The sequence below is a fragment of the Dicentrarchus labrax genome, unplaced genomic scaffold, assembly GCF_905237075.1.
Source record: "Dicentrarchus labrax unplaced genomic scaffold, dlabrax2021, whole genome shotgun sequence".
NCBI classification, from domain to species: Eukaryota; Metazoa; Chordata; class Actinopteri; family Moronidae; genus Dicentrarchus; species Dicentrarchus labrax.
The window spans coordinates 16146848-16171267 of NW_026136708.1; the positions used below are offsets into that span (position 1 = coordinate 16146848).

The 24420-nt window shown below is 40.8% G+C and overlaps 1 protein-coding gene across 2 annotated transcripts in view; it reads left to right on the plus strand.

Moving 5' to 3' along the window:
• lpgat1 (lysophosphatidylglycerol acyltransferase 1) overlaps positions 1–24031 on the plus strand; it is a 49707-nt gene extending 25676 nt beyond the window's left edge. For both annotated transcript variants that reach the window (XM_051408783.1, XM_051408784.1), the window contains exons 6-8: positions 5614–5740; positions 19342–19448; positions 20918–24031. In XM_051408783.1, coding sequence (XP_051264743.1) covers positions 5614–5740; positions 19342–19448; positions 20918–21069 — 386 coding nt within the window. In that variant the 3' untranslated portion in view covers positions 21070–24031. The remainder of the gene's footprint in view (positions 1–5613; positions 5741–19341; positions 19449–20917) is intronic.
• The last annotated feature ends 389 nt before the right edge of the window (positions 24032–24420 follow it).

Below are 24420 nucleotides of genomic sequence, written 5' to 3' on the forward strand. Positions count from 1 at the left end.
TGAATCTAGCTAATGGCATTAAAACCTAGGGCAAGAAAAAAACACACACACACCCAGAAGAGCACTGTGTCCCTTGCTACCCTGTGCTCTCTCTCTCTGTGCTCTCTCTCTCTCTGTGTGTGTGTGTGTGTGTGTGTGTGTGTGTGTGTGTGTGTGTGTGTGTGTGTGTGTGTGTGTGTGTGTGTGTGTGTGTGTGTGTGTGTGTGTGTGTGTGCGCGCGCCTGGCTGATCAAAGACACAGCTCTGTCTCCCTCTGACCCTCCCTGATGCTCTGCAGAGGTGCCCAGAGCTTGCTGACTCACTCAGAGACAAATGGGCCACTTGGAGAAAATAGGATTTGATGTAAATGTGTGTGCCGCTGTGTATCAGCCATCCAATGTCAGCCAGGCTAAATACACACAGCACAGCACAGATACACTGCACATGGGTCATTGGTTGCCAGTGTAGTTCACAGCCCTGCAGAAAAGGCTCAGACTGATATGGTTTATGTGTTTATAAAACACTATTTACAGTTGGCAGGTATGCAAAGTTCACCGCTGTGAGTCATTTAGGCTGGGAACAGAGCTACATGTGTTTGATAGCAGCAACCAATCGGAGGAAGTTTTTACCCACGTTTTTAGTCAGTGGGAGGGACAGGTGTGGGCTTCAAGTGTTGTAATTGGTCTGCAGAGTGGCCTGATGGAGAGCCAGATATCTGCCAGTGTGTTTCCTTCCTCTAACCATTTACAGAAAGGACAGGGCCTCTCATGTCATTTTAAATTACCACGGCTGCTGTTATTACAGTATTGTTTGTCACAGCGTATAGGGCACCAGTGATACCTTGGCTCAGGGCCCCCCTGGTCTTTTGGCTGGCCACTCACGGGAGGCGATGGCTGCCTTTCAGCACACTTGGACAGAGATCTGGATCCAATTACTCGCACAGGGATAGCTGTGGTGTTAGCCAATCCCATCAATACCAAGCATGCCTATCAAGTCACGATGCTAGCATCTTGCGCCTCAGCTGTTGTTGGTTTTTTGTTGGTCTTTTTCTGGCGTTTTCTACAGACAGAGAGAGAAAGGTCTTGTGTCATTTATGGTCATTCCCTCTCTAGGCTTACAGTTATGCTGCTAAATGCACTTTCAGTAAAGGTTGACCTTAGAAGTTTTTACTGGAAACAATTGAGAAACAGTGAAAACAGTGTTGGACAATAAATTCAATGATGGTGCTTACAATTAAGAAGATGAGTTCAATCCCCAACTCCTCCTGTCTACATGTAGAAGGGTCCTTGGGCAAGACACTGAACCCCAGTTTGCTCCCCAGGCACTGGGGATGCACAAGCCAGTGCCTCCCAGAAAAATGTGGAGGGTATCAAGCATAAAAAGCCTATGCCAAATCAAACATCAGATCCAAAGTTGTACACTGTGACGATCCCTATGAAAGTAGTTTAGTTGGCTAGCATGGGCCACTGGCAGCTCATTGTAATAAGCTAGATCAATATTAAAATATATCAATAAATTAGGTCTCTACTAGATCACTGCAGTTTAATACTCTTTGTAGTTTAGGAGTATCATTTTGTGACATTTAATGATTTACACCATCTGTAATTATTTAGTTACTTAGGTTAATGGGCATGGCTAGGTGCTATGTCATCATATCCAAAAAGCCACTTCCATGTCCATTTGCCAATATTGTAACGGTTCAATAACAGTAAAATGGTGCAGTACAACGGAGTATTAGGGCCATACTTAGAGAAAAAAATAATTATTTTTGGTGGAAATTATGAGAATAAAGTCATAATATTACGAAAATAAAGTCATAACTGTTTAACGACAAAATTATTTAGCTAACATGTTGACTGTACGATACGACTGAGACAAACAGAGGCTGTTGTTTGGTTGAGCTGCTCACATCAGATCTTGATAACTCTATTGAAGCCTTTCTCTCATTAAAACAAGTTTTTTTCTTGTATTATTATTACATCTCGTAATATTGCGACTTTATTCTCGCAATATTATGACTTTATTCTCGTAATTTCCAAAAGAATAAAAAAGTAGTGCACTGCTGTATCCCGTGTTGCAATAACAGAAACGACGTGAACAAAACGATCTCTTATTGCCGATTTCCCCTCGACGAAAAAGAGAAGAAGAGATGGCTGAAGTTGATACGGTTTGTTTTGGGTGCCGGGGCCCTCTTCCACACTTTCCCTGTTAGACTTCCACCTGACATTGAACTAACTGTTATTACCCTATTTGAATTATAGGAATTTTTGAACAGACTTCGGGATGTCAGTAAAGAAGGATGTCACTGTATAATAGGTGACCGGTTCCTGTGCTGTAGCCATTGTTGTTTACGTGACCTAAAAATGCTAATGGACACGGAAGAGATTCCTAACGATTCCTTACGTCACACGAGCCATCCCCATTAGGGTAATTAATTTAGTAAACATAAACATAGTCCACATGAGTAAAAGTAGCCTATGAGGAGTGAAGTACATAACCGCTACCCCAACGGTAATTAACGGTTACTTTGGCTGTTGTATTAGCAACACATTAGCCTCCGACAGGTAGCTTGGTTAGCACTAAACTGATGGCAGAAAAACAAAATTAACAAATAAATCAACAATTACTAAATGGCTCTAGAAGGACATCTATCACAGCAAATAAAAGAGGCTTGTCAATATTTACTCAGTCACAAATCTGACAAAATGGCCGATGCAACAATGTCAGTTAAACTGTAACTGCCATGGAACTGTGCCAGCAGTGGTTACCGTAGCAACAGAACACCCAACTGAAAACAACTGCTGGTTTCTTTTATTAAACTTGACCCCCTTTTGGGCAGCAACCGTTGCTAAGGATGGGCTTTAGGTTTTTGTTAATATTTAGATATTATTTTAGTACTGATCAAACACTTGCTAGCTCGAACAAACAGTATTTACTTGCTATGATGTTATCTGAGTGTAATATGTAACTGTTGGTAAACATTTGGACTGATAACAGATACAAAGAGAAAGGAAGAGGCTATTTGTACAAGTCTGTCAGATCTATCTGTTTGAAGCTGAAAAACACAAAAGAAAACATTCTTCAGATACTTTTATGGGCAGAGGAAGGAGAGAAGTTGCATCAGAAACCTTTATTTAGTCGGGCGTATTGGCTTAAACTGAGGCCAGCGACGGCATCCACACTGGCGGACAGCAATCGATCTCGAGTAACATTAGTACTTTGTGTTAATTTGTGTTCAAATAGGGTTGGGGACAGATAAAATCCTCTTATGCTATATGCAATTCTGTATTATGATATAGTAGATTGTAGGAACTGTACATAACTGGGAATTTTTACATTTAAATACCTGACAAATCAAGATACTTGAGCACATTGGTGACTCTTTACCTCCTCACCTCCCCATTTTTCTGTATTTTATGTGTGAAAAAGGTTGAAATTATGACTTGTCAGCAACATTCCCGCTTTATTTTTTATTTTACTGCTCTTGACACTGAGTGTAATGTGTAACGTGGCTGATCAGTAGTAAAAATGTAGCTTCGCCTTGTCACGCCATGGCATATTTACCTCGCATAAAGAAGCCAGTGTGCTCGGAGAGGGAAGTGCTTGCTGCACAGTAACAGCAGCCAGGGCTTTGACATTAGTCAAGCAGTCAAATATGCTGCACTGCCTCACATCAACCTCATTTTAGACCTGTCCTTGCTGACTGCTTGTGTTTCTGGCTTTTGACAGACTGTTTTGGCTTAAAGGAACACAGGAGTTTAGTTCATATACAGTGTACAGTCACGTTTCTAAGGCTGTTATCGGTTTCCTATATGTGCGTCCAGAACAAATACCAGTCTGGACGTGTTTGGACTAGCGGAGTTGTGAGGAGGGGGATGTGTAGACTGTCAAACGCGAAGAAATATGACTTTAAACATAACACATGATATGGTGGAAGATCGACTCTTACGTGTTTCTCAAGATTTCCCACAGTGACACACCACACATTGATGTACTGTTGAAAGTCACTGCGTCCTTATTGTCAAGGCCACGCCATTCTTCACACACCGAGTGATGTTAGAGTCTTCAGTCATGCAGGTTTTGAATGAATGAATGAATGAACAGGTTTAATATAAAGAGGATACATCATCCTTATCCTACGCCTCCTTTCATTTATTAATCTTATTTGCAGTTACAGGCAGGTGAGCACAGAGCTGACCCTGCTTAATGTACATAAATACTCACACACATGCACCCTTGCAGCTGACATGCTTTTATCAAGTGTTTAGAATTCCCTCTCCCATCTGTCATCTTCCCTGTCTCGCTACTTCCTTTGCCCTTTTTCACTTCTTCTCCACCTGTCTTCCTCTCTCTCTCTCTCGTCTGTCTCACCCTGCCATAAATGGAGGTCCACCAGGCCTTTTATTTGGTAAAAAAAACATGATATTTGGAGGTGAAAACATTTATTTTTACTGTGACTCATAAACGAAGCCATGAGCCAAATTCTTTCAAGTTAGGACTTCAGCTGGTAAGACTGTTTTCCACCAGTCACTTTGGCAGGTAACCAGCCTTCATTTGGCTGCACTGCTGTCTTATAAAAACCTCTAGGGACACCTAGCAGTTAGAGATACTCTCAGCTGGACAACCAGGGTTCAGCCTCTGTGATGGCAGGCATCTGTGCTATAGAAATGTCACCGAATCTCTGCCAGCTGTGGGGTGCTGCTGTCCTCAGAGCCTTGTTGGTAGTGGACATACAAGATGGCTTGTGTGGATAGTTTAAAGAAGACTTATTATGCTTTTTTAATTTGCTGTCATGTTTTTAAAATTTTCTTCCTACAATGTAACCCAATGCAACAAAGATTAGGACGTTAAATTGACTTTACCCTGCCAGCTCCCTAGTACCAAATCTGTATAATGTCCAATTGAGCCCATGTGTGAATAGAGCAGGTAATTGTATGGAAAATTCATGGTGAGTGTGTCTGACTTTGATGATGTAGCTTTTATATATTGCTTTCCACTCTTGTATTGATATTGCAGATATGTCCAAATACACGTATTACCATATTTATATCAACGCAAAAAAAAAAAACAACCCCTCAATTTGCTACAGTTGCCACTCGCAGCTAACAGACGACATTTCGGTACTTAAAAGGTCCAGGATCGTCTGTAGGCATTTGAAAAAACTGATTTAGATGTCGATTACGATGGCAACGGTAGAAGCTTTGAAGCCTTCGGGTCGGCCCCACTTACTTTTGTTTCATTTGTGGACTGATAAACAGTAATTTCATCAAATGAAGGAGGCAGTGCTCACATACAGTGGGTGCTGCCCGTCAGTGGGCTTCCAGAAATAGACCAATCAGAAGAAAGTGGGCTTTGAGGGAAGGGGGCCTTAAAGAGGCAGGAGCTCAAATGGTTTATTGTAGGGCTGCATAAAGGGCCAGTAGAAGATATTTAAAGATTTTTTTTAAACTGTGAATCATGCAAAGCTATTCTAGTGGAGTGAATGAAATGAAAATATACAGCTGGAAATTAACATAATATATCCTCTTTAAGTTTGCTATACTTAAAATACTGGGTAAAGTCGAGCATCATCAGGCTTGCCTTTTTAAAATGCGTCCTAACGGAGTTTCTATATTTATGTTTCTTCCATGACAGGTACTAAACGTAAAGGCCTGCAGTGGGTAATAGATGTGACCATAGCTTACCCCAAAGCAAAACCCATGGACATCCAGACGTGGATCTTTGGTTACAGGCCTCCCACAGTCACACATGTACACTACAGGTAAGAATAAAAATGTTTGGTCATTAAATTTACCTGTTTCCATCTAACATTTGTCTAACAATACCAATACAACAATAACAATTTGGCTGATAGCTGATGCCGATACTGGTGTTTTTGTGTTGTTATATAGTCAGGGAAAGTAGTCTACAAAGAGAAGCATCTTTGCCTTGTTGCTTGCTCAGTCTATTTTCTTCTCATCTAAGCTTTGAGACGCAGAGCTCTACAGCAGCTCATTGTCTGGGCTGCTGCATGGAGCACATCAGTGTTTGTGACAGTGATGGAAAGCAGAGTTGATTATTTCTCCAATATCTGAGTTGGAAATGACCAACATTAGGCTGGTAGAATACCATCTTACCACTGGTGTCAGACAACAAGGCCAGTATCGTCTGATACTGATGTTCAGCAGATATATTGGGAGGGGGGCACCAGAACCATTTTTACTAAGCAAATTTCTTGTGCAGCCAACATGCAAAGAGGCCACAGGCCACTGACACTGCATCACGTGGAAGTGCACCACATTACATCATGAAATAAGCCAAACATATTGTTTGTAGTTTGTATCATTAATGCATTTTAAACATTAGTGTTGTACTTTCAGGTCATAATTACTAGCTGTAAGGTTTTCAACTAGAAAGATCTGTCCACATATACACATATATATATATATATATATGCCTTCACAACAAACCAGAGAAAAAAACATGTCCTTCATAAGAGGAATCTATATTACCAGTGTCCCATCACAGGTCTATAATAGAGTTAAAAGTCACTTAAGATCAGTACACAGAGACTTTGAGGCTCCATACTATTCATGTGACTCACTTATATCGAGGGAGACCTTGAGGACTGTCCACCCACTGATAACAGTGTTCACTGCAGAAACTTAACTTTAACAGGGTTGTTTGAAGAGTTACAAGTTGTGTTAACAATACTCAGCACTGTCTCTGTGTGTTAACCATCCCCTCATTACGTTATCTCATGTGTGCAACATGCTTGCTTTTCCTCAGTGTTGATTCTAGCCAGAGGTGACTCAGGCTTTTTGCAGTAGCACTAAAATTAGACTATATGTAAAATTGGAATTCATATTACTGAAACAATTGATTGATTTCTCAATCAATGGAAAATTAAGAAGCAGGTATTTTGCTGGAGGATTTTCTAATTTTCTTTGTCATATTAATTAGATAGTTAACTAATTATCTTTCGATTTTGGACTTTTGGTTGAACAAAACAAGCAATCTGAAGACGTCAACTTGGGCTTTAGGAAATTATAATGAAAATTTTTCACATTTTAAAGTGTTTTTGTAGAGTTGACACCTTGTTCTACTGCAGGTGTACTTGAATGTGATAGATTTTTATGTGAGTGTGCAAGACAAAACACAAAAGTTTTAGTTGGTGATAACGCAGTGTAACCTTAGTGGGTTTCAAAGGACATGTTGTAATGTGAAAACTTTGATGCAGGCTGTAATTAACAGTAAACACATTCATCATCCTGTATTCTGTAGCTAAGGATATCATTGCTCTTATGCAAAGCAAATGCATTCCCCCCTCCATATTGTCCTGCTGTCAGTGCCCTCCAGGTTCTCTCTGATGCTAATCCATTCACTCAAGGATATGATGAAGGGGGGCCGGGATTAGATTTTCTGTAGACCTGATTCAAGATATGTGTGGCCCTCTGTGCATTGTCTTGACAGGCGAGATTAGAAGGGCTGTATCCAGGCTCAAGCAGCAGTCATTGGGTAGAGGTCATTTTAACCCTTAATGTGGTCTTTCACCGGCTGGACAACCTCCTGACACAGCTCATGTGTATATGTTCACCTCTGGGTGCAGGGTGGGATTGGCCAAAGTAAAAGGTGATTTATGAACCCTGACTCACCTGCTGCTCTCAGGAGGCTTCTGTGCCCACTTGGCTAAGCTAAGGACTCATTAAGTCTGTAATTAGAACGAGCAAAGGATGCACTAGTCCCATCCTGCCTCTGGGACTCTCTAATCAGCCATTGACACAATCAGCTTCCCTCGCTTGGTCAGCAGCCCTGCAGCCTGGGGACGGACAGGGAGGCACCCAACCAAGCTAAAGGCACAGATGTTACTGTTACAAGTGTGCACACTCAGTTCCGGCCACGTCGATGACACTGATCTCAGAAGTTAGGCTCATGCTGGTACAGGTGCAGGAGTCAACAAGAGGATTAATCTGCCTGCTGATCAAGGGAACACTGTGGGGGAGTGAGCAATATGATGCACTTTGGTGATGCACATAGAGGTGGCTAGACAAGTGTGCCACCCTAAGACTGTGTTTTCTGCTGTGTCAGTTTAGGGCAGTTTCTACAGTGAGTGCACCTTTTTTTATTTTTCATCACCCTTTCCTACAAATAGTAAAATGTAAAGAATATTAAGGAATTTGGAGTGCTATGGTTCCTGTACACAGCACTTTAACGGCTGAGCTTTTAGCATCATGAACAATAATAGTCAACGATCCTCACACACAACAAAGATTTCTCCGGTCCGACCGACGACGACAATTTAACCAGATTAACATAAAACAAATCTATTAGGTTAATGATTCTTGGCCTTCGGTTGTAGTGTTTGAGTTGTTTCAGCAGACTCTGCGTTGCCTTCTTTATCAGTAAGTTTGTCTTTTTCAATGCCACCAAACTTGAAAAGCTCCAGTCTGGGTCGGTCAAGGATTTTGAGCTCTCTGGGGAAATCGGCAAATTTTATAAATGGGTCATTTTATCAAAATATACTGTTCATACGCAAATTGAACCAAAAAAAAACTCCTGATAAAGAACTAATTTTGGCTCGAAACATTATTGCTAATGTGATAAAATAGGAATTTGAATAGTGTTGCGATTCCTTTGGAGGCACAAATCAAATTAAAAACCAACCTCATTGAACTAGAAGTGGATAATATCCAACATATTTATAATAAAATACAATTTGTATTTGAAATGGTATGTTGAGATGGTCCTGAGAGCAGCCATATATTAGCTAATAGTTGTCCATGCTGACCTGGGAATGAATAGCAAAAAAAAGCTTATTGTATTAAGCTAGTTGTATTGACAAGATTGGGGATTCCAGATCAGAGATTGTTGTTATGCTATTATAAGTTCAGAACTGATGGGTTTTAATCAGAAAACCTGCAGAAAAGAGACTCGTCAGCCGTCACATACAATGTCGCAGTCTGTGACACCAAGCACAGCGTCAGCAGTCGGCCCGTCTGATTCGGTATGTTGAATCTGCAGACTGTATGAAAGCTCCCTGACTGACTGTTAAGTTTACCAAATCAGCGATTTCACCCATTTAGTGAGGTGTCGCTTTATTTTTTGCATCCGCTCCTGTTCTACAAGCTGACGACCAACGATTGTGTAACCAGATTTCGCGATCGCATACAAATGGTGAGCTAGTTTTGTATTTATTTTGTCTTTTGGTTTCTTTTTGGATTATTAAAACCGACGAGTTATTTCCTCCCTCCCACGTTGATGCTCGTCAGGTGTTAGCCAGACGTCAGCTGCAGTCTTTGTGGCGTGTTAAAGTCCAACAGTTCAAGACATGAAGTGTTTGATCGTTCTTTGCAGTCGTGTTGGTGCGTCAGGGCCCTAAATCTGACGGCTTCTACACGAACTGACCTTGATGATAGGCCCGTCGTCCTCCTCCTGCGTTATCTCTTTACGGGGCTGTATAGATTACTACGGCGCCTGAGCCTCCGCTTCAAAACAGGCAACTGAAAATTGAGTAATATTCTAGATGAATCCATGCTGAGCGCACTTTTTTTTTTTTTTTTTAATCCTTCCACCTCCCTCTTTCTCTCACTGCCTTTCGTCCTCACCCCTCAGCCTCACCCTCCCTCACTGTGTCTCCTGCCCTCTCCCCATATAATCTCAGTCTTCCAGATTGCAGCATCATAAGCCCTCTGTGAATGGCAGATGGGAGAGCTAGGTGGGCGTACAAAGGCCGAGCGAGGGCAGTAGTGGGTGTTAAATACGTTAAAATCCCTTTCTTTTAAATGCACCTTCTCCTCTCTTTTTTTTTATTTTGCTGCTGTGTGCGTTTCTGAAAGCTGCTGTTTGAAAATATCTGAAAGGTGACATGATTTATGGAGTCGGAGTCTGCCTGGTCATCACATGGATGCTTTTCGAGCTGCACACCTGGCTTTCTCCCTGAAACAAGGCACTCTCACTCAGAATTGTTGAGTTTGCAGCCGTACTGCTTTCTTAAGATATCTGAGGCAGATTTTTTTCTGAGCACTTTGTAAAAAAGGTTGCAAAGTCTGTAGTCGCTAAAGCAGACACTACATTTCCTCCTTTTTACTGAGGTTCATCCAGGATCAATATCTCTTACACCCTTATTTTACCTGTGAGTGTAATGAGAGCCTAGGTGATTAGAGATGGTGTCTTGGGATAATGAATGAGTAGAGGATTGTTTTTTTTCCAAAGCTTACAGTCTTCAGAGGACATTTGTTGCCTTCGAGACCCATTACAGGAGTCATCCCCCACCCATACTCGCTGCAAGAGTCAGAGTTCAAAGCCCATCAGCAGGGGTGAGACAATGGGTATCTGCATGTCTTTAAAAGCACTGAAATTAGTTTCCTCAAACAAAAGCCTTAGAAGAAGCCTTAAAAAGTCTGAATCTGGATTTACAAAACTCTTGAATATTTTTATTAGAAACATTATTGTGAATAATTAAACATTATTGTGACTTATAAAATATTTTTGTGTCAGATGGTGGGCTGTTGGACGACATTATACACCTAAGAACTAAAAGTAGGATTGTTTCGACCGTGAATTGTGTTGAAAGAGGCTGTTTAATCCTTTTTGTGGAGTTTCAGTCAACATCATTTGACCTGTAGCAAACAAGGAAGCTCATCGGCCCATAAAGTATTGATTTTAGACTAAACTTAAATGAATTTCATTAATAATGAATGAATTTTTAATCGGTTTATCAGTTCATTCAGCCTGTGTCCAAGTCATGTCAGTTTAATTAGTTATATTATTATGAATTTTTATGAACAGCTGGGAAGTACAGACAAAATGGGATGTAATTATAAGTAATTCTATTCTTATATAACCCCTACTGGATTTCCATTGTACTTTAATACTTTGGCCAGTATGATTGTGAACAAGCTATTAAAAAGTCACCTTTGTGAACACAAGAGAATGTTAACAAAATGTAATTAAAAGTAACAAAGTAACAAAAATACTTGGGTCCAATGTCCCCTTTCATGGTGTTATATGTATTATAGGATAATTACTGATTCATTAACTTTTGGGCAGTAATTAAAGACTTCAAGCAGCAACGACAGTATTGGGCTGTTTAAACTGCAGATTCTGTCAATAATTGAGACCTGAAAACCTTGTTTTGTAATGTAGTTGGTATCTATAAACCTGTTTTTAGTTTAAAAACCTGTTCTAAAATATTCCTACTAAACTATAAAGATGTCCAGATACAATCTGATTTCCAGATTTGTATTTGCCTCGATACTGACCTTATTAAGCAGATCAGGCATCAGCCAAGACCAATCCACATTAAATACAGCTTTTTTGTCAATTAATAATTTTCAGTTGGTTAATCAGTTAATTCGCTTCCTTCACTTCAGGCTGTTTTTAGTGTGCTAAGGTCTACAGATTTTAAATGTGGGGGAAAAAAGATAACCCTGACTCTGTATCGGGAAAGAATACGAAAGAGTAATTAAAAGTGTATAGATAAAGAATATTGATAGGCTTGTATTTAAATGATACATATCTGATCTTGTGTACAGTTTGTCTCTGGGAGGAGTGTTCCTACTTCTTTACGGTCAAACTGGCCTCACACATGCTCCCTCATAAACAGAAGGGTGTTCTGACAACTGTGTGACCATAAAGTCAGTTCGGGCCACAGAGTTCACATCCACCGGTGACAGCGGTTTTATGGCCCCTTCTGACCTCTGCACTGATAAGAGGTCGATGCTCCTATGCTAGGTGTTATTAACCTCCTCACTGCTCCACCCACACCCTCCATCTCTCTCCCCACCGCGTGTCCTCAAATCACAACAGCAACACTCATGTCAGAGACATATGGTCACGGTGACCAGGTGAAAGTGCTGCTGCCACGTAGACGCAGATGTCAGAGTGTAGGGATAACGGTACCAAAACATGTTTTTTCTGATCAAATTCAGTTCCAAAGTGGTTTTAAATTCTCGTGCGTGACTTTTTACAAACTAACCGAATATAAACATGAAGTGACATGAAGTATTTAAGTCTCTTGTAGCGCTACGTGGCTACACAAATAAATGACTGATTATGAGCATTACTGTTCCGACACTGCAACTCAACTCACAAACCATAACTAAACGGGCAGAAACGTGAAAATAAAGAGGCTTTTTTTGTAATAATACAGGAGGATTGTGAGTGTGGTTGCTATTTTTCATTTCACTCGCTTTTTATTAGTAGGGAACTGTTAAGACACAGGGGGCAGGACAAAAGCTTTACACTCTGTTTTAACCTGGAAAATCCCCACAGTCATTAATGTGTTAATGTGTTACTATGGTTACAAAATGATGTTGTATAAACATAGGCCATACATCGGTTATACAGCTCGGGAGTGATTGATAGCTCTGCAGTTTACAGTAAGTGGTGGATTCATTAGAAGTTGAGCTTTTGGATTTTAAAATCCTGTTTTTGGTTTGATTTCACCCAACAAATGTCTGCTTTGAGGTGGACTGAGACCTTTTACAGGTGGTCTTGGTTAGGTTGTTTAGTCCACTTTTGTTGTCCACACCAGCTTTTAAATATTGGCTATAAAGGCAGGCATAAAGATAACCACCGATATTACAACCTCATGTATGGTCCATGTGCAGTATGTGACACATAGTCAGTTGTGTCCACTCTGCATGATGGTAACAAATTCTTGAGGGTGTAAGAGCAGCTTTAACAGACGTTAGTTTTAAAGAAGACCTGTAGTTGCAATTCAATTTATAACTCATAGATATTAAAATAATGCTCACACTGTAATAACAAGTCTTGCTACATAAGAAATGGGATTTTCCCTGCAATGTTTTACTTTGGGGTAAGCTGTGTCTACATCTGCTGATCTGACACACTTAAAGTAAACACTGGGCTTTCCCTCTCAATACTTATTTTACACCACTAATTCAGAACTTCCATTTTAGTCACTTGGTTACTCTGTCGCAGGCGTTGGTGAGCAACTGATTACCTGCACGCACATGTGATAATATTTTTGTAATTGTTGAAAATTATCTCTTTGTTGTTGTGGTAGACTTCCTTGGAATCTTATAATTTAATTTCAGCTTGTTGTTCACATCAGTTAACAACATATTTTTATGTTTTTCAGACTAAAATCTAACTTGACGACACACATGGCAGAGAATGATTAGAAACCTGAATGTAAAACACCTGATCATAACCAGGATACTAGTGCTCATTGTGCTCATTTTACAGTGTGAGCTAAGGCTGCTATCACTTGACAGTATTTGTAGAACATAAGGAAATTCTTTGATCAGCACACCCTCACCAAAAATGCTGAGTAATGACCTGACAGCTCATTAGAAGAAGAACGTGATAATTGGCACTGCTACGTTAGTGAATACAATGTCAATCAAAAGTATGTACAGCCTTTTGTTAAAAGTCCAGTGTGTAGGGATTCAGTTGCATCTAACGGTGTAGTTTCAGACCCCGTCGCTTCATTCCACCTTCCAAGAACAAAGGAGAAACTATGGTGGCCGCCAACGCATGAAAAACACCCCTATCTAGAGCCAGTGTTTAGTTTTTCCCTTTTGGGCTACTGTAGAAAACATGGTGGACTCCATGGAAGGCGACCCGCAGCTCATTTTAAAGCAACAAAAACATAACGATTCCCACTTTAAGGTGATTATACACTAATGAAAACTTACCTATGAATATTATATTCCTTTTCTGCCAATAGATCCTCCTAAATGTTACACACTGGACCTTTTTAAGTATCCATCACTGATATGATATCACTGAATATCTTAAGTTACATTTAAGTTAGTGAGCTTGTCTGTCAAAGTGTCTGTAAGTAGCTGCTTACTCCTGTTGTGCTTCAGCCTTCGGTAGAGTATCTGAAAATGTTTTTATGACAGAAAATAGTTTTATGTATCGACACGCAGCCAGTTTTCTAAACTTTTCTCCCTCCGGTCGAGCCTTTTCTTCGTCGTCCTCTTTTTCTTTGTTTTTACATCTGCTGGTGAAGATTTTGTCGTGTCCATTGTTCTGCACCAAACCATTTCCTGGAACATAGGCAGCCTTGAGCCAGAGAGGAAGCAGATTAAAGACTAAATGGAGCAATTAAAGAGCGGACTCCTACTGTCCCTCAACTCCTCTCTGATTGCAGATAAGCACTTGGCATTCTGCGTACAAGAGCCCTTAAGAGTCATGCGGAGTGTGTGGTTTACTTAGTAAAATTATACAAGGAAATCTCCATCGTTATTGATCCGGTGTAGAACAATATTTTCAAAACCTTTTCATATGCTTTATGTGACTTTAGTGATTCTTTGTTTAATTGTTGCGTTAGCTGGTAAAACTGACCCTCTCTCCACAGGAAGATTTGGATAAAGAACTCGAAGGAGGCAGTTTGGGATTTGGAGCTTCATTGCACATAGATGAGGACCCTTATCTTAACTAGAAAAAGACTGGGAGTTGGACAGCAGCCTTTTTTTTTTTTGGTCCCTAAGCTACACTGGCTGCTAATCTCAATATTCACCTTTTGCAACATTGTGCCCGAGATCAGGCCCCCATGGACACCCTCTTTTGTTTCTCAAGTCGGAGAGATTTAGGGCCGTATAGAGTCCCCAAACAATGACTGGCTACCCTCCAAAGAGGCTTGTTGAGTGGACAGACATTCCCAGCAACAGTCCAGATTTAATTAGCTTCCCAGTCTTGTTAGAAGGGGAAACAATATCTCAAGAATAAGAGCTATACAGAAGCTAAATGGTTCAAACAAGGCAGTAAAAAGAAGATCAACAGCTTCTGATTTGCACTTATAACCCTAATTAGACTTTCTTCTAATGAAGAAATACATAAAAAACTATATTTGAATTTAATGTTAGGTTCATTTTCCAGAAATCAATAACCACTTGCAAGTAAAGAAGTACGTTATCTGTTGGATGTAGCTCAGGTCAACATATGGTAAAAGTTTGATGTTTCAGGTTATTGACAGGAGAAACTGCAGCTCTCTCACAGCTGTCTGTCTGACTGTGCGCCAGGGTGTCATGTTAACAAGCAGGCTGGTGCCAAGTGGGTTAGGGTGGAAATGAGAGCGCTGCCGTGGCCCCGCGCCAACACATCACCACCAGTTCCTCACCACCACCACCACCACCATCACCATCACCACTGTACTCTGTTACGCACGCCGCTGCACCTCTCGGCACAACAAACATCGCCATAGTATTGTTTCTTTTCACTAAGCACTGTATTGACCCTCTAGTGCAGTGTAACAGCGGAGCATGGTTAGCATACTCATCCTCGCAGTTGGCATTCGTTGTAACTGTGCAACCTGCAGGCGAGACGGTACGCTGATTGCCTGTCTGTTTCCTGTGAGCCAAAACGAGACCTCAGATGTTGGCTGCAGCTTGAACTTTTGCACTAGTGCATCAAACAAGACCAGACAACTTGCAGTTTAACGAAGACCTGAACTGTTGCAGAACCTCCGCTAGGTCACAGTAGCGTTGACCTGTGTACATTTTATGCAAGAATCCGTCCTGCCAGGCAACAATGGCAGCTCTCATAGAGGTTAGCTAGGTTGGGTTATAGTTAAAGAACAGCACTGAAGGCTTTTCTTGGTGGAAAACACGACGTTCGCTTGTTAAACTTGGTTAAGTTTAAGCTTTAAACAACATAAAGTTGAATCGATCAGTTGATTAGCAGAAAATTATTAGAATTGAACTATTCTTATAATCTATTTTTTATTATTATTATTATTATTATTATTATTATTATTATTATCTATTAATTTTGGCTCATTCCAGCTTCTCAAGTGTGAGGATGTTATGCTAGTTAGTTCTAGCCCTAATCTAAAATTACCCATATGACTGGAGCAAGACTGTGTGATTGGTAACAGCCTAAATGTAGAGCTGTGTTTTCACTGAAGGAAATTAACCCAGTGAACTTCCCACATGCTGGTTGATTCAGGCTCTTACAAAGGTGGCTTTAGACATTTTTCTCCAAACAAAACCTTGCTGATAGACCAGTGAAAGCAGCTGATACAGGGAAGATACTGTATGCTAACTAAGCAGGTTGTGTTTATTTGCTCTGGACCCGAATCAGCAGCGCCTCCTTCAACCTCAGCTGCCCTCAGCAGCCAGACGCCAAAAGATCCTGATTTCTGCATGAATATTTCAGCTGTAGGAAAGCGCTGTGGCTGCCACCTGCTACCCAAAGGCCTTTAATTGCTCAAACCTTCCGATAAGTGGCCTGAGCCGGCTCCTATTCTCCTCTGCCAGGATTACAGAGCTATCGGTTTACATTCACGAGTACAGAGGGCCTTTGGCAGGCATCCTATACCGGAGCAGGTGTGAAACGCTCTCTAAGCTTGCGCGTGTTGCATTCAATCAAACATTTAATAATTAATTAATTTATATTTAAAGATAACACCACCATGAAAAAAAAGACACCAAAGATAGACAATAATAGGAGTTACATGTGCAGCCAAGACCACAAATTACCACCTATCAGCACAACTTCGAAGCAGTTACAGGAAAACACAGGTTTTATTGTTCTAGTGGTGACTTGCTTGATTTATCCTTTTGCTTTAATTGCTACTTTCTGTCCACATATCATCATATCAGTCTCACTGTTAAGGGGTGCTGATGTGTCTATTGTTCTCATGCCTTCTTTCTGAGCTTATTTTCTCTTTTCTTGGTGCTTTGAGAATGCATCAGTCGGTTCCTATGGCACATCAGTAACACGAAAGACACCTGATATCTTCAGACACAGTAGGAGAAGCTCCGTGGAACGTCTTGCTTTGGCCTCTAATCACCCTATCAGGTGGCACCAGCAGCTTAGCTCCAGTTTTGTGCAGCCAGAGCCGCTCTGGGGGTCTGGTGTTGCTGTTGGGAGGGGAAAAAAGCAGTTTTATCTTCAAAAAGTCGACTTTATTAGAACCTTTAGCAATAGGAAACGGTGGATTTCATCCTCAGTTTTATCTTGAACTTAGTTTTAGTGAGTTTCTCCGCTGCTAGGGATATAAGTTGCTTTACTTAAAGCAGGACCTTGTTCAGACATGCCACAGAGAAACACCCACACAGTGAACCTCTGGATAATGAGTAGAAGGGTCGGTAGATATGAGCTTAAAATATACAAACCAAGCGGAAGTCTGTGTTGAATCATCAGCTCCTGCCCTTCTGATCTGTGGAACAAGCAGGCCAAGCCTTTTCCTGATTTGGTCCCACAGACTGATTCAGGTTCAAAGACCACATTTTTACTGTTGTGTCAATCTACACTGAGGACCTCTCTGGCTGTAGCTTTTTACACCAATAATATTCAGAATATGGGCTCATAAAAAGTCTTTGTGTAAACCTTTCTTATCAGACGTCTCTTCCTCATTCCAGAAGAACTTATATCAAAGGTTTACACCCTTTTTTTAAAACCACGAACACTGTTTTTATTTTGTATTTTAATTACATTTATCATTTTATTTATGGGATCATGTGAATACTTTTGTGGAAGTAAGTGCCACGGCTAATGATTAGTTTCATTCATCAGTAAGGAATCATTTTGTCTGTGAAATGTGAGAAGTTGGAGAAAAATTCCCAGAATTCCCATTACAACTTCCTACAGCCCATGGTGACGTCACATTCCTTGTTTTATCTGATGGTCTGTCTTAACATCTAAACATAATAGTTTACAGTCGTGTAAGACAAAGAAATACAGTAGATCCTCACATTAGAGAAGCTGAAATTAAAGACTGTTTGACATTTTTGCTTGAGAAGTGATGTGAGGAACAATTAATAAACTATCAAATTAGTTTTCCTACTCAATTTTCTATCTAAATTCGTGTTTCCAGCTCAATCTTAGACCACTGATAATCAGACTAAATGCTAATTCTGAGCAAAAATACATCTATTCTCCATTAATCCTCTATTTTCTATGATAAATAATATTGATTACTTTTTATTTACGGGGTCACGTGACAACTAGATCGTGTAGTTCGTACCTGCAACAGAGTGGAGAAACATGTCTGTGTGTTCTTAAAAGACAGACAGGAGTGCCGTTGCTTTTTGCTTAGATTGCCTTTTAATACACATTGATCACTTAAGTAATCGATACTGTATCACTTATTGCTTCCCTCTTAAAGAAGCTTCCCTCACAGGCACAGATGTACTTTTACAGTGGATATTATCCGGTCGGGAGTATTGAGCAAATGTTGAGTGCAGAGGAAATGTTTGTCTGAGGGAGGAGACTGTAACCTCTATTTGAAGGTGACCAGGAGCTGCCTGTGTGGGAGTGCAGCTGACTAGGGACCCCTTCTGGCTAGAAACAAGATTTCATCAGCACTCTTCATTATTGGCTTATAGAAGTGACCCTTTTTTATTAGCCATACACTGTTTTTAACAATGTCAGCCAGTGCGTCAGTCCGTAAAAATAATGTTTGAGCCAGCTGGGAATGTTAAATAAACAGCTTGTGGAGGTTGATAACTAGATGTTGGTATTTTGGGAAACTATTTAAGCAAATCTGTAAGCAAAAATGTCAACGACTCTCTGGTTTCTGCTTCTTTTAAATGTCACGATTGGCTCGTTTCTGTCATCTTCTGTGATAGTAAAGTGAATATTTTGGAGTGTTTGGTCTGTTGGTCAGACTGTTGGCTCCCTCGTCTTCATCAGGGTGGTCTCTGAGGCTGCTTCTGGTTTCTGTTTATACAGCCATGTAACTGGTAAACAAAACATTATCACCCCGCTTCTCCCACAGTGTAATTACTCATGGTAAAAAGTGTGTAAAAGAAATGTAAAAGTTACAAAGCACTACAACCATATTTTCAGAATACTTTATAGCAAATACAATCTTTCATTGTTGAGGCACATTTCTTTATTCTTTAAACCAAATTTTTCTGTTTGTTGGGGAAAATGTATCAATTTAAGTCGTCACCACAGGCTCTGGAAACTCGTGATGACCAGTTTTGCTCTCGTTCTTGCCAGAATCTAATAGTGCTGCTTCTCTCTAGCTCGGTGGCAAAACTGATTTAACTTTTTCAGCTTTGCTAGTTTTTATTTTTTTTATAGACGTTTTCTTCCCACACACTACTAAGCGAGCCATTTTGTGCAGCTACGTGACTTGTCTGTCTCCTGTCAGGGCTCTCCTCAGCACTTCTGTCTCCCTCTGTTCACTCTGATGAGCCTGCCAGCTAATGAATCCCCCTCCCCACCCACCCACCCACCCAAAACAAGCTGAAGCTACAGCAAACACACAGACCGCCGTAATAGATTCCAGTCTGAAATAGACTCTGTTCAGGGACCACGGCTGACACCCCGGGTTTGGACTGCAGTTTCCACGACGGATCAATGCAGACAGTTTCTGCCGAGTGAGACTTCAGTGATCCTTTTTTTGTGCTTCATCTCACTCCCTGTGTCTGCCTGTCTCTCTCTCTCTTCCTTCAGGATGTACCCAATAAAAGAGGTTCCTGTGGAGACCGAGCCCCTGACTGACTGGCTGTATCAGAGGTTTGTGGAGAAAGAAGAGTTGCTGGCCCACTTCTACGACACAGGTCTGTCTCACCATGTCTCAAATGTTGTGTAAGGAAACATAAACTATAATGATGATAGTGCAGCCACTGGGAATACTTCTTTTTATTTTTAAAGCCATATTTAGTAGAAACGTTTGTGAAACCATGTCCAAGCTTCAACCCTATGGGTGGGCGTTACCCATGGCAACGGTTGACTGATATTTAAGGGCCGTTGTTGCTAGGATACAAACCGTCAACTTCCTAATGTTTAATAATGAAACCCCTGTTCAGCATTTGGGAGGACCCACTGTGCCGTTCGTGGCACTAATTAAGGGTTCCCACGCCTCCTGGAAAACCTGGAAATTTAGAGACTAGTTTTCCAGGCACGAAATTACCTGGAAATTGATTAAAATGGCCAAATATCCTATCTATCTAAACCTTTGTTGTCCTGGAAACCCCTCACTCAGATCTCCTACGTAAACCTTGGTGCATATTTAGTTTGAAACTCGACTATTGATAATATAAACTGTACAACACTTTTTACCGGATGCAAAGAGGAACTGACTTGCAACAATCTTTTGGGCATCAAGTCTGTTTCTTCCCGAGGTCCAAAATAAGTGCATACAGCCTATTTATGATCAAATATCTTGTTGCTGTGGTTGATAAATACATGTAGTGATGTTAATTGTACGTGCATTGAACACTTTAACTTTCTAGAAGACAAATTAGATTTGATACTTATGGGCTGTGGTCAAATTAATGTAGTCTGTTTGGCTGAGACATCAGCTTAAATGTGAGTAAGTGCCGTCCTGTAATGTGAAGAAAAACTCCTGGAAAATGATTTGTGACTCCCATTAGATTTTACTTTTGGTTCTTGTTATTTTAACACCTGCTAAGTCACTCACAGCTTTCCCTCACAGTGCCAATGTGCCAAAGTGTGACTTATTTCGACTTCAAGAGGCTACCTTAAATTAGTCAGACTTTGGATGGAATTATTTTAAATACGAGGATGCTTCACTATGTGCAACCACTCCTTTTTCAGCCGCTGTCACAGTGATTCTCTCCCATGTATAATCTACCTGGGGAAATCAGGTGTGCTTAATCTCCTAATCCTCCAAATATAGAAACCAGCTTCCTCATCACACGATGTATAAGAAATCAGTTATATGCAGGAAGTCGAGCATTACTTAAACGTGTGTTAACATACTGACGGGCTGTGTTTGTCACACATTGTACAAAAAAGGTTCTAGCTAGCGTTGGCTTGATCCAGATAGGGTGACAGTGATTGACCAGACTGTCAAACCTCACAGCAACAAGTAGTCCTGTAACAACACGCATTAATGCCACGTTCACACCATATCATCATCATTTCTACCTTGGGGTACTTAAATTCTGACCAAATAAAGTCAAAACAAACACAAACAATATACATTCACTGATTTCTCTGTGGCGTCCTAGTTTAATAAATCTAAACACATCAACCCCTCTCTGTATCTTGTTTTCCCCAACAGGAACATTCCCCCTTGAAGAAGGACAGAAGGAGGCAGTTTCACGGCCGATGACCCTCGACCCCGTGTGGCTGTGTATTATCCAGTTGTTTGCTTTCGCCTCCGGCTTCGTGTGGTACAGCGTCCTCCAGTACCTCTACTGCTGTTTATTTTGAGTGCGCTGATGAGGCGAGAGTCTTTATCGGACCACTGGAAAAGCCTCAGGATCGGTTGGTGTGTGGCCTAGCGTCATACATGCCCCCCCACCCCCCCTCCCCCCCCACCCCCCTACGATGGATGAATGTACATTTTCAACAGAGGAGAGACTTTAACAGGAAACAAAACAAAAAAAAAACCATAGGAAGACACAGACACAGATTACAATTACCCGAACAAGATGAAACTGGTCAGAGGCATAAGTTATCTTGCACACAACCCTAACACCACACACTCGCTCCAACGGCCTAGCAGAATAATCTCTCGCACTCGTCACGACTCACATTTTGATGTTTACACGTCCTCATACACGTAGACGCTCACACGTACATAACTTTTTATTCAAAGTTAACAAAATGAGGCTCAGGACTCCTCCAGAAGATGCTCTGGACCGGACTCTCTCTCTGTCTCTCTCTCTCTCTCTCTCTCTCTCCCTCTCTCTCTCTCTCCCTCCCTGTCCCCCTCTCTCTCTCCCTCCCTGTCCCTCTCTCTCTCTCTCTCTCCCTCTCTCTCTTCCCCTCCTAGGCTTTAGCCACAGTAGTTTTACAGAGTATAAAGTGTGTATGGACGCGCGTGAGTGAGTGAAAACAACGTGACTAGAAGCATAATGGCTGCCCTTATTCTTCTTCCTGGCGAGAGTTGATGAAGCCCACTGGACCTCTCTTTCAGGCCGCTGACTAGCCGGCTGGCCACACCTTCCAGAGCGAGCGGCTGTGTGAACGTTGAGGCTGCGCAGCCGGCCGCTCCTCTGGCCTTCATTGCACTAAAGATCCATACTGCCCTAACTGCTCCCTGTCCCAGGAAATATTCCTGAGTGGTAGCTGTCAATGTTTTGATTTCTTTTTGTTTCCTTCCCGTAACCTGCATATCTCCAGAACAACGGCCATTGTATTTGTTGTTGATGTCTTTTTTTTTTTTTTTTTTTTTTTTTTTGACTTTTTATTCCCCCCCTGTCTCTGACTGTCTGTCGAGGCAGTATTCTGAGCTCACTAAGAAAGGGGGGGGATATCATGTTTACACTGGCGGCCCTGCTGAAAGCCTAAAGGAATGGTGGCTATGATGCGGCGCTTGATTTGATTTTAAGGATCGTTTTCTGTGTCAGACGTCGGAGGCAAGAGGAAGAGGAAGACGGTGCTTTTCAGTGCTAATTTAAAAAAAGAAAAGAAATATAACCGTGGTGGCACGCAGGGCAGGAATTTGCAGTCTGATCAGCTGAAAAGTTATTCCCTCTTTGTGGATTCCCCTTTTCACCCTCTGCGCTACAACACACACACACACAAACACACACACAAACACACGTGCACACAGAGCCATGTGCAGCTACGCACAGCAGAGTAGACGTCTGTCTCAAAGGATTATCTCAGTGAGCCAGACTGAGGAGGCAGAGACTCTTATTCCCCCATTGGACTACATAGTTTTACAAATATTTAAGCCATATGCTTAGTGTCGTTGGGGTGGGGAAAAGACATGAGGGGGGGTAAAAAAGATTTTTATAGAAAGCTACCCTAATGTTCAGCATTCTAAAATAGAGATTTTGGCTTACAGAACTATAGGTGTCATTACTGTAAATTTACAGCATAACCTGCCTAAGTGAGTGTGTGTGGTTGTCTTTTCCCCCCATTTTTGATATATATGATTCATGTCGTGATGCTCTGTGACGTCAGAGTGTGGCGGCGGCGGCGGCTTCACCACAAGTGGTCAAATTTGATTTCATTTTAAAATTACATGAACTGTCGTCCTCATGTCATGGTATGTTTAAATCTTGTACATAACAAAGCTGAGGAAGAGTTTTCATTGTTGGAAATGACTGCAGCGTTTCTCTTTTTTGTTTTTCTTTTTTTTTTTGGTCCGTGATAATTTCAGAGAATTTTAGTTTAAAATATCATGAATGTTTTTTAAAAAAAATGTTAAAAAAAAATGGAGACAAAAGCAAAGGATTTTTCCCTCACTTCTCAGTGTTACCCTTTTTTATTTATTTTATTTTTTATTTTTCTTGAGTTCGCTGACCAGGAAGGTTTGTGGCTTCAAGACGTTAGAGCTACTGTACGTCCGTGTGCTGGCTGACACACACACAACGTTTGCACAGCGACACACGGGCCCAGTTTCAAACTTGTACCATTGTACATTTTAAATAATCAGGATTTAGTGGAACACCTCGGACTATCAAGCCTTACCTGATATCCAGGTAGACCACGATCCCAAATAATGCTGTTTCCTCGCACTCCCTCTTGACAAACACTCGGGGTGTTGGTTTCACGGAAGGTTTTCTTGGCGTCGAGCTCAAACTCGGCCGATTAGGAAGGGATCACTCTTCACTCACGAGGGAAACTCTGGCAGGGCCCTGCACCAATGCAGCTGTTCTCTCTCGAATGTACTTGTGTTGTGGTTTTGAGGTCAATTATATGTAATTTGCTTAGCCTGCTTTAATTAGGGAAATTATAGAGGAGCAGCAATTATCATTGTCATAAACTAATGCATAAAAAGTGCATTATAGTAGTTTACTGCCCTCCCTTTGTGCCACTGTTGGTAGAAACTGTTTGTGAAATGCAAAATTAAAAAAGGGCTACCTGACTGGGTAGGTAAAAACATTTTGAATCCGGCTGCACGGCGGCCCTTTCAGATTCCCCTCCGTTGTGAGAGTGACTGGAATTAAAGCTTCATTTGTTTTTTTTTTTTTTTTTCACCTTTTCACTTTTTTTTTTTCTTTTTTTTTTTTATTTTCTGACCATGTTTCCAAAGAAGGCAGGGAAATAATGTTTTCCTAGATGTGGTTTTAGGAAATAAACACAATAGGGATTTAAACAAATTATACTAGAACTGTCTGTAATTTTCCATTTTGTACTTCTCCTTTAATTCCTAGCTACACAGCCATTTTACAACACAAAAGACTTGTGCTGGAATAAAACATCATAAAGATCCTAACAGTGTAATGTTTGTCTTTTAACCTGTTTTTATGCATTTAACACCAATATGTTGATGTTTATGAAAAATGGTAAAGCTAAAGAGAACAATAAGAGTTAAATATAAACATTTTAGTTTTTATTTATTATATTAACTGGAGGTGTAAAGCTTTTATCTAATACTCCACTTCATTTAATGATGAATTTTGGTTATATTTTTGACTTTTATGATTTCTTTTACTACATTTTGTTTGTTTTCGAGGGATTACATGCCAGCCAAGATGCAGTACCACCCCCCCTTTAACTGTAGTACAGTAGTAGTAAAGTACATTTACACAAGTACTGTAGCACTACTACACTACATCTCAGAGGGATATATTGTACTTTTTTTAACTTTATTATACACTACAT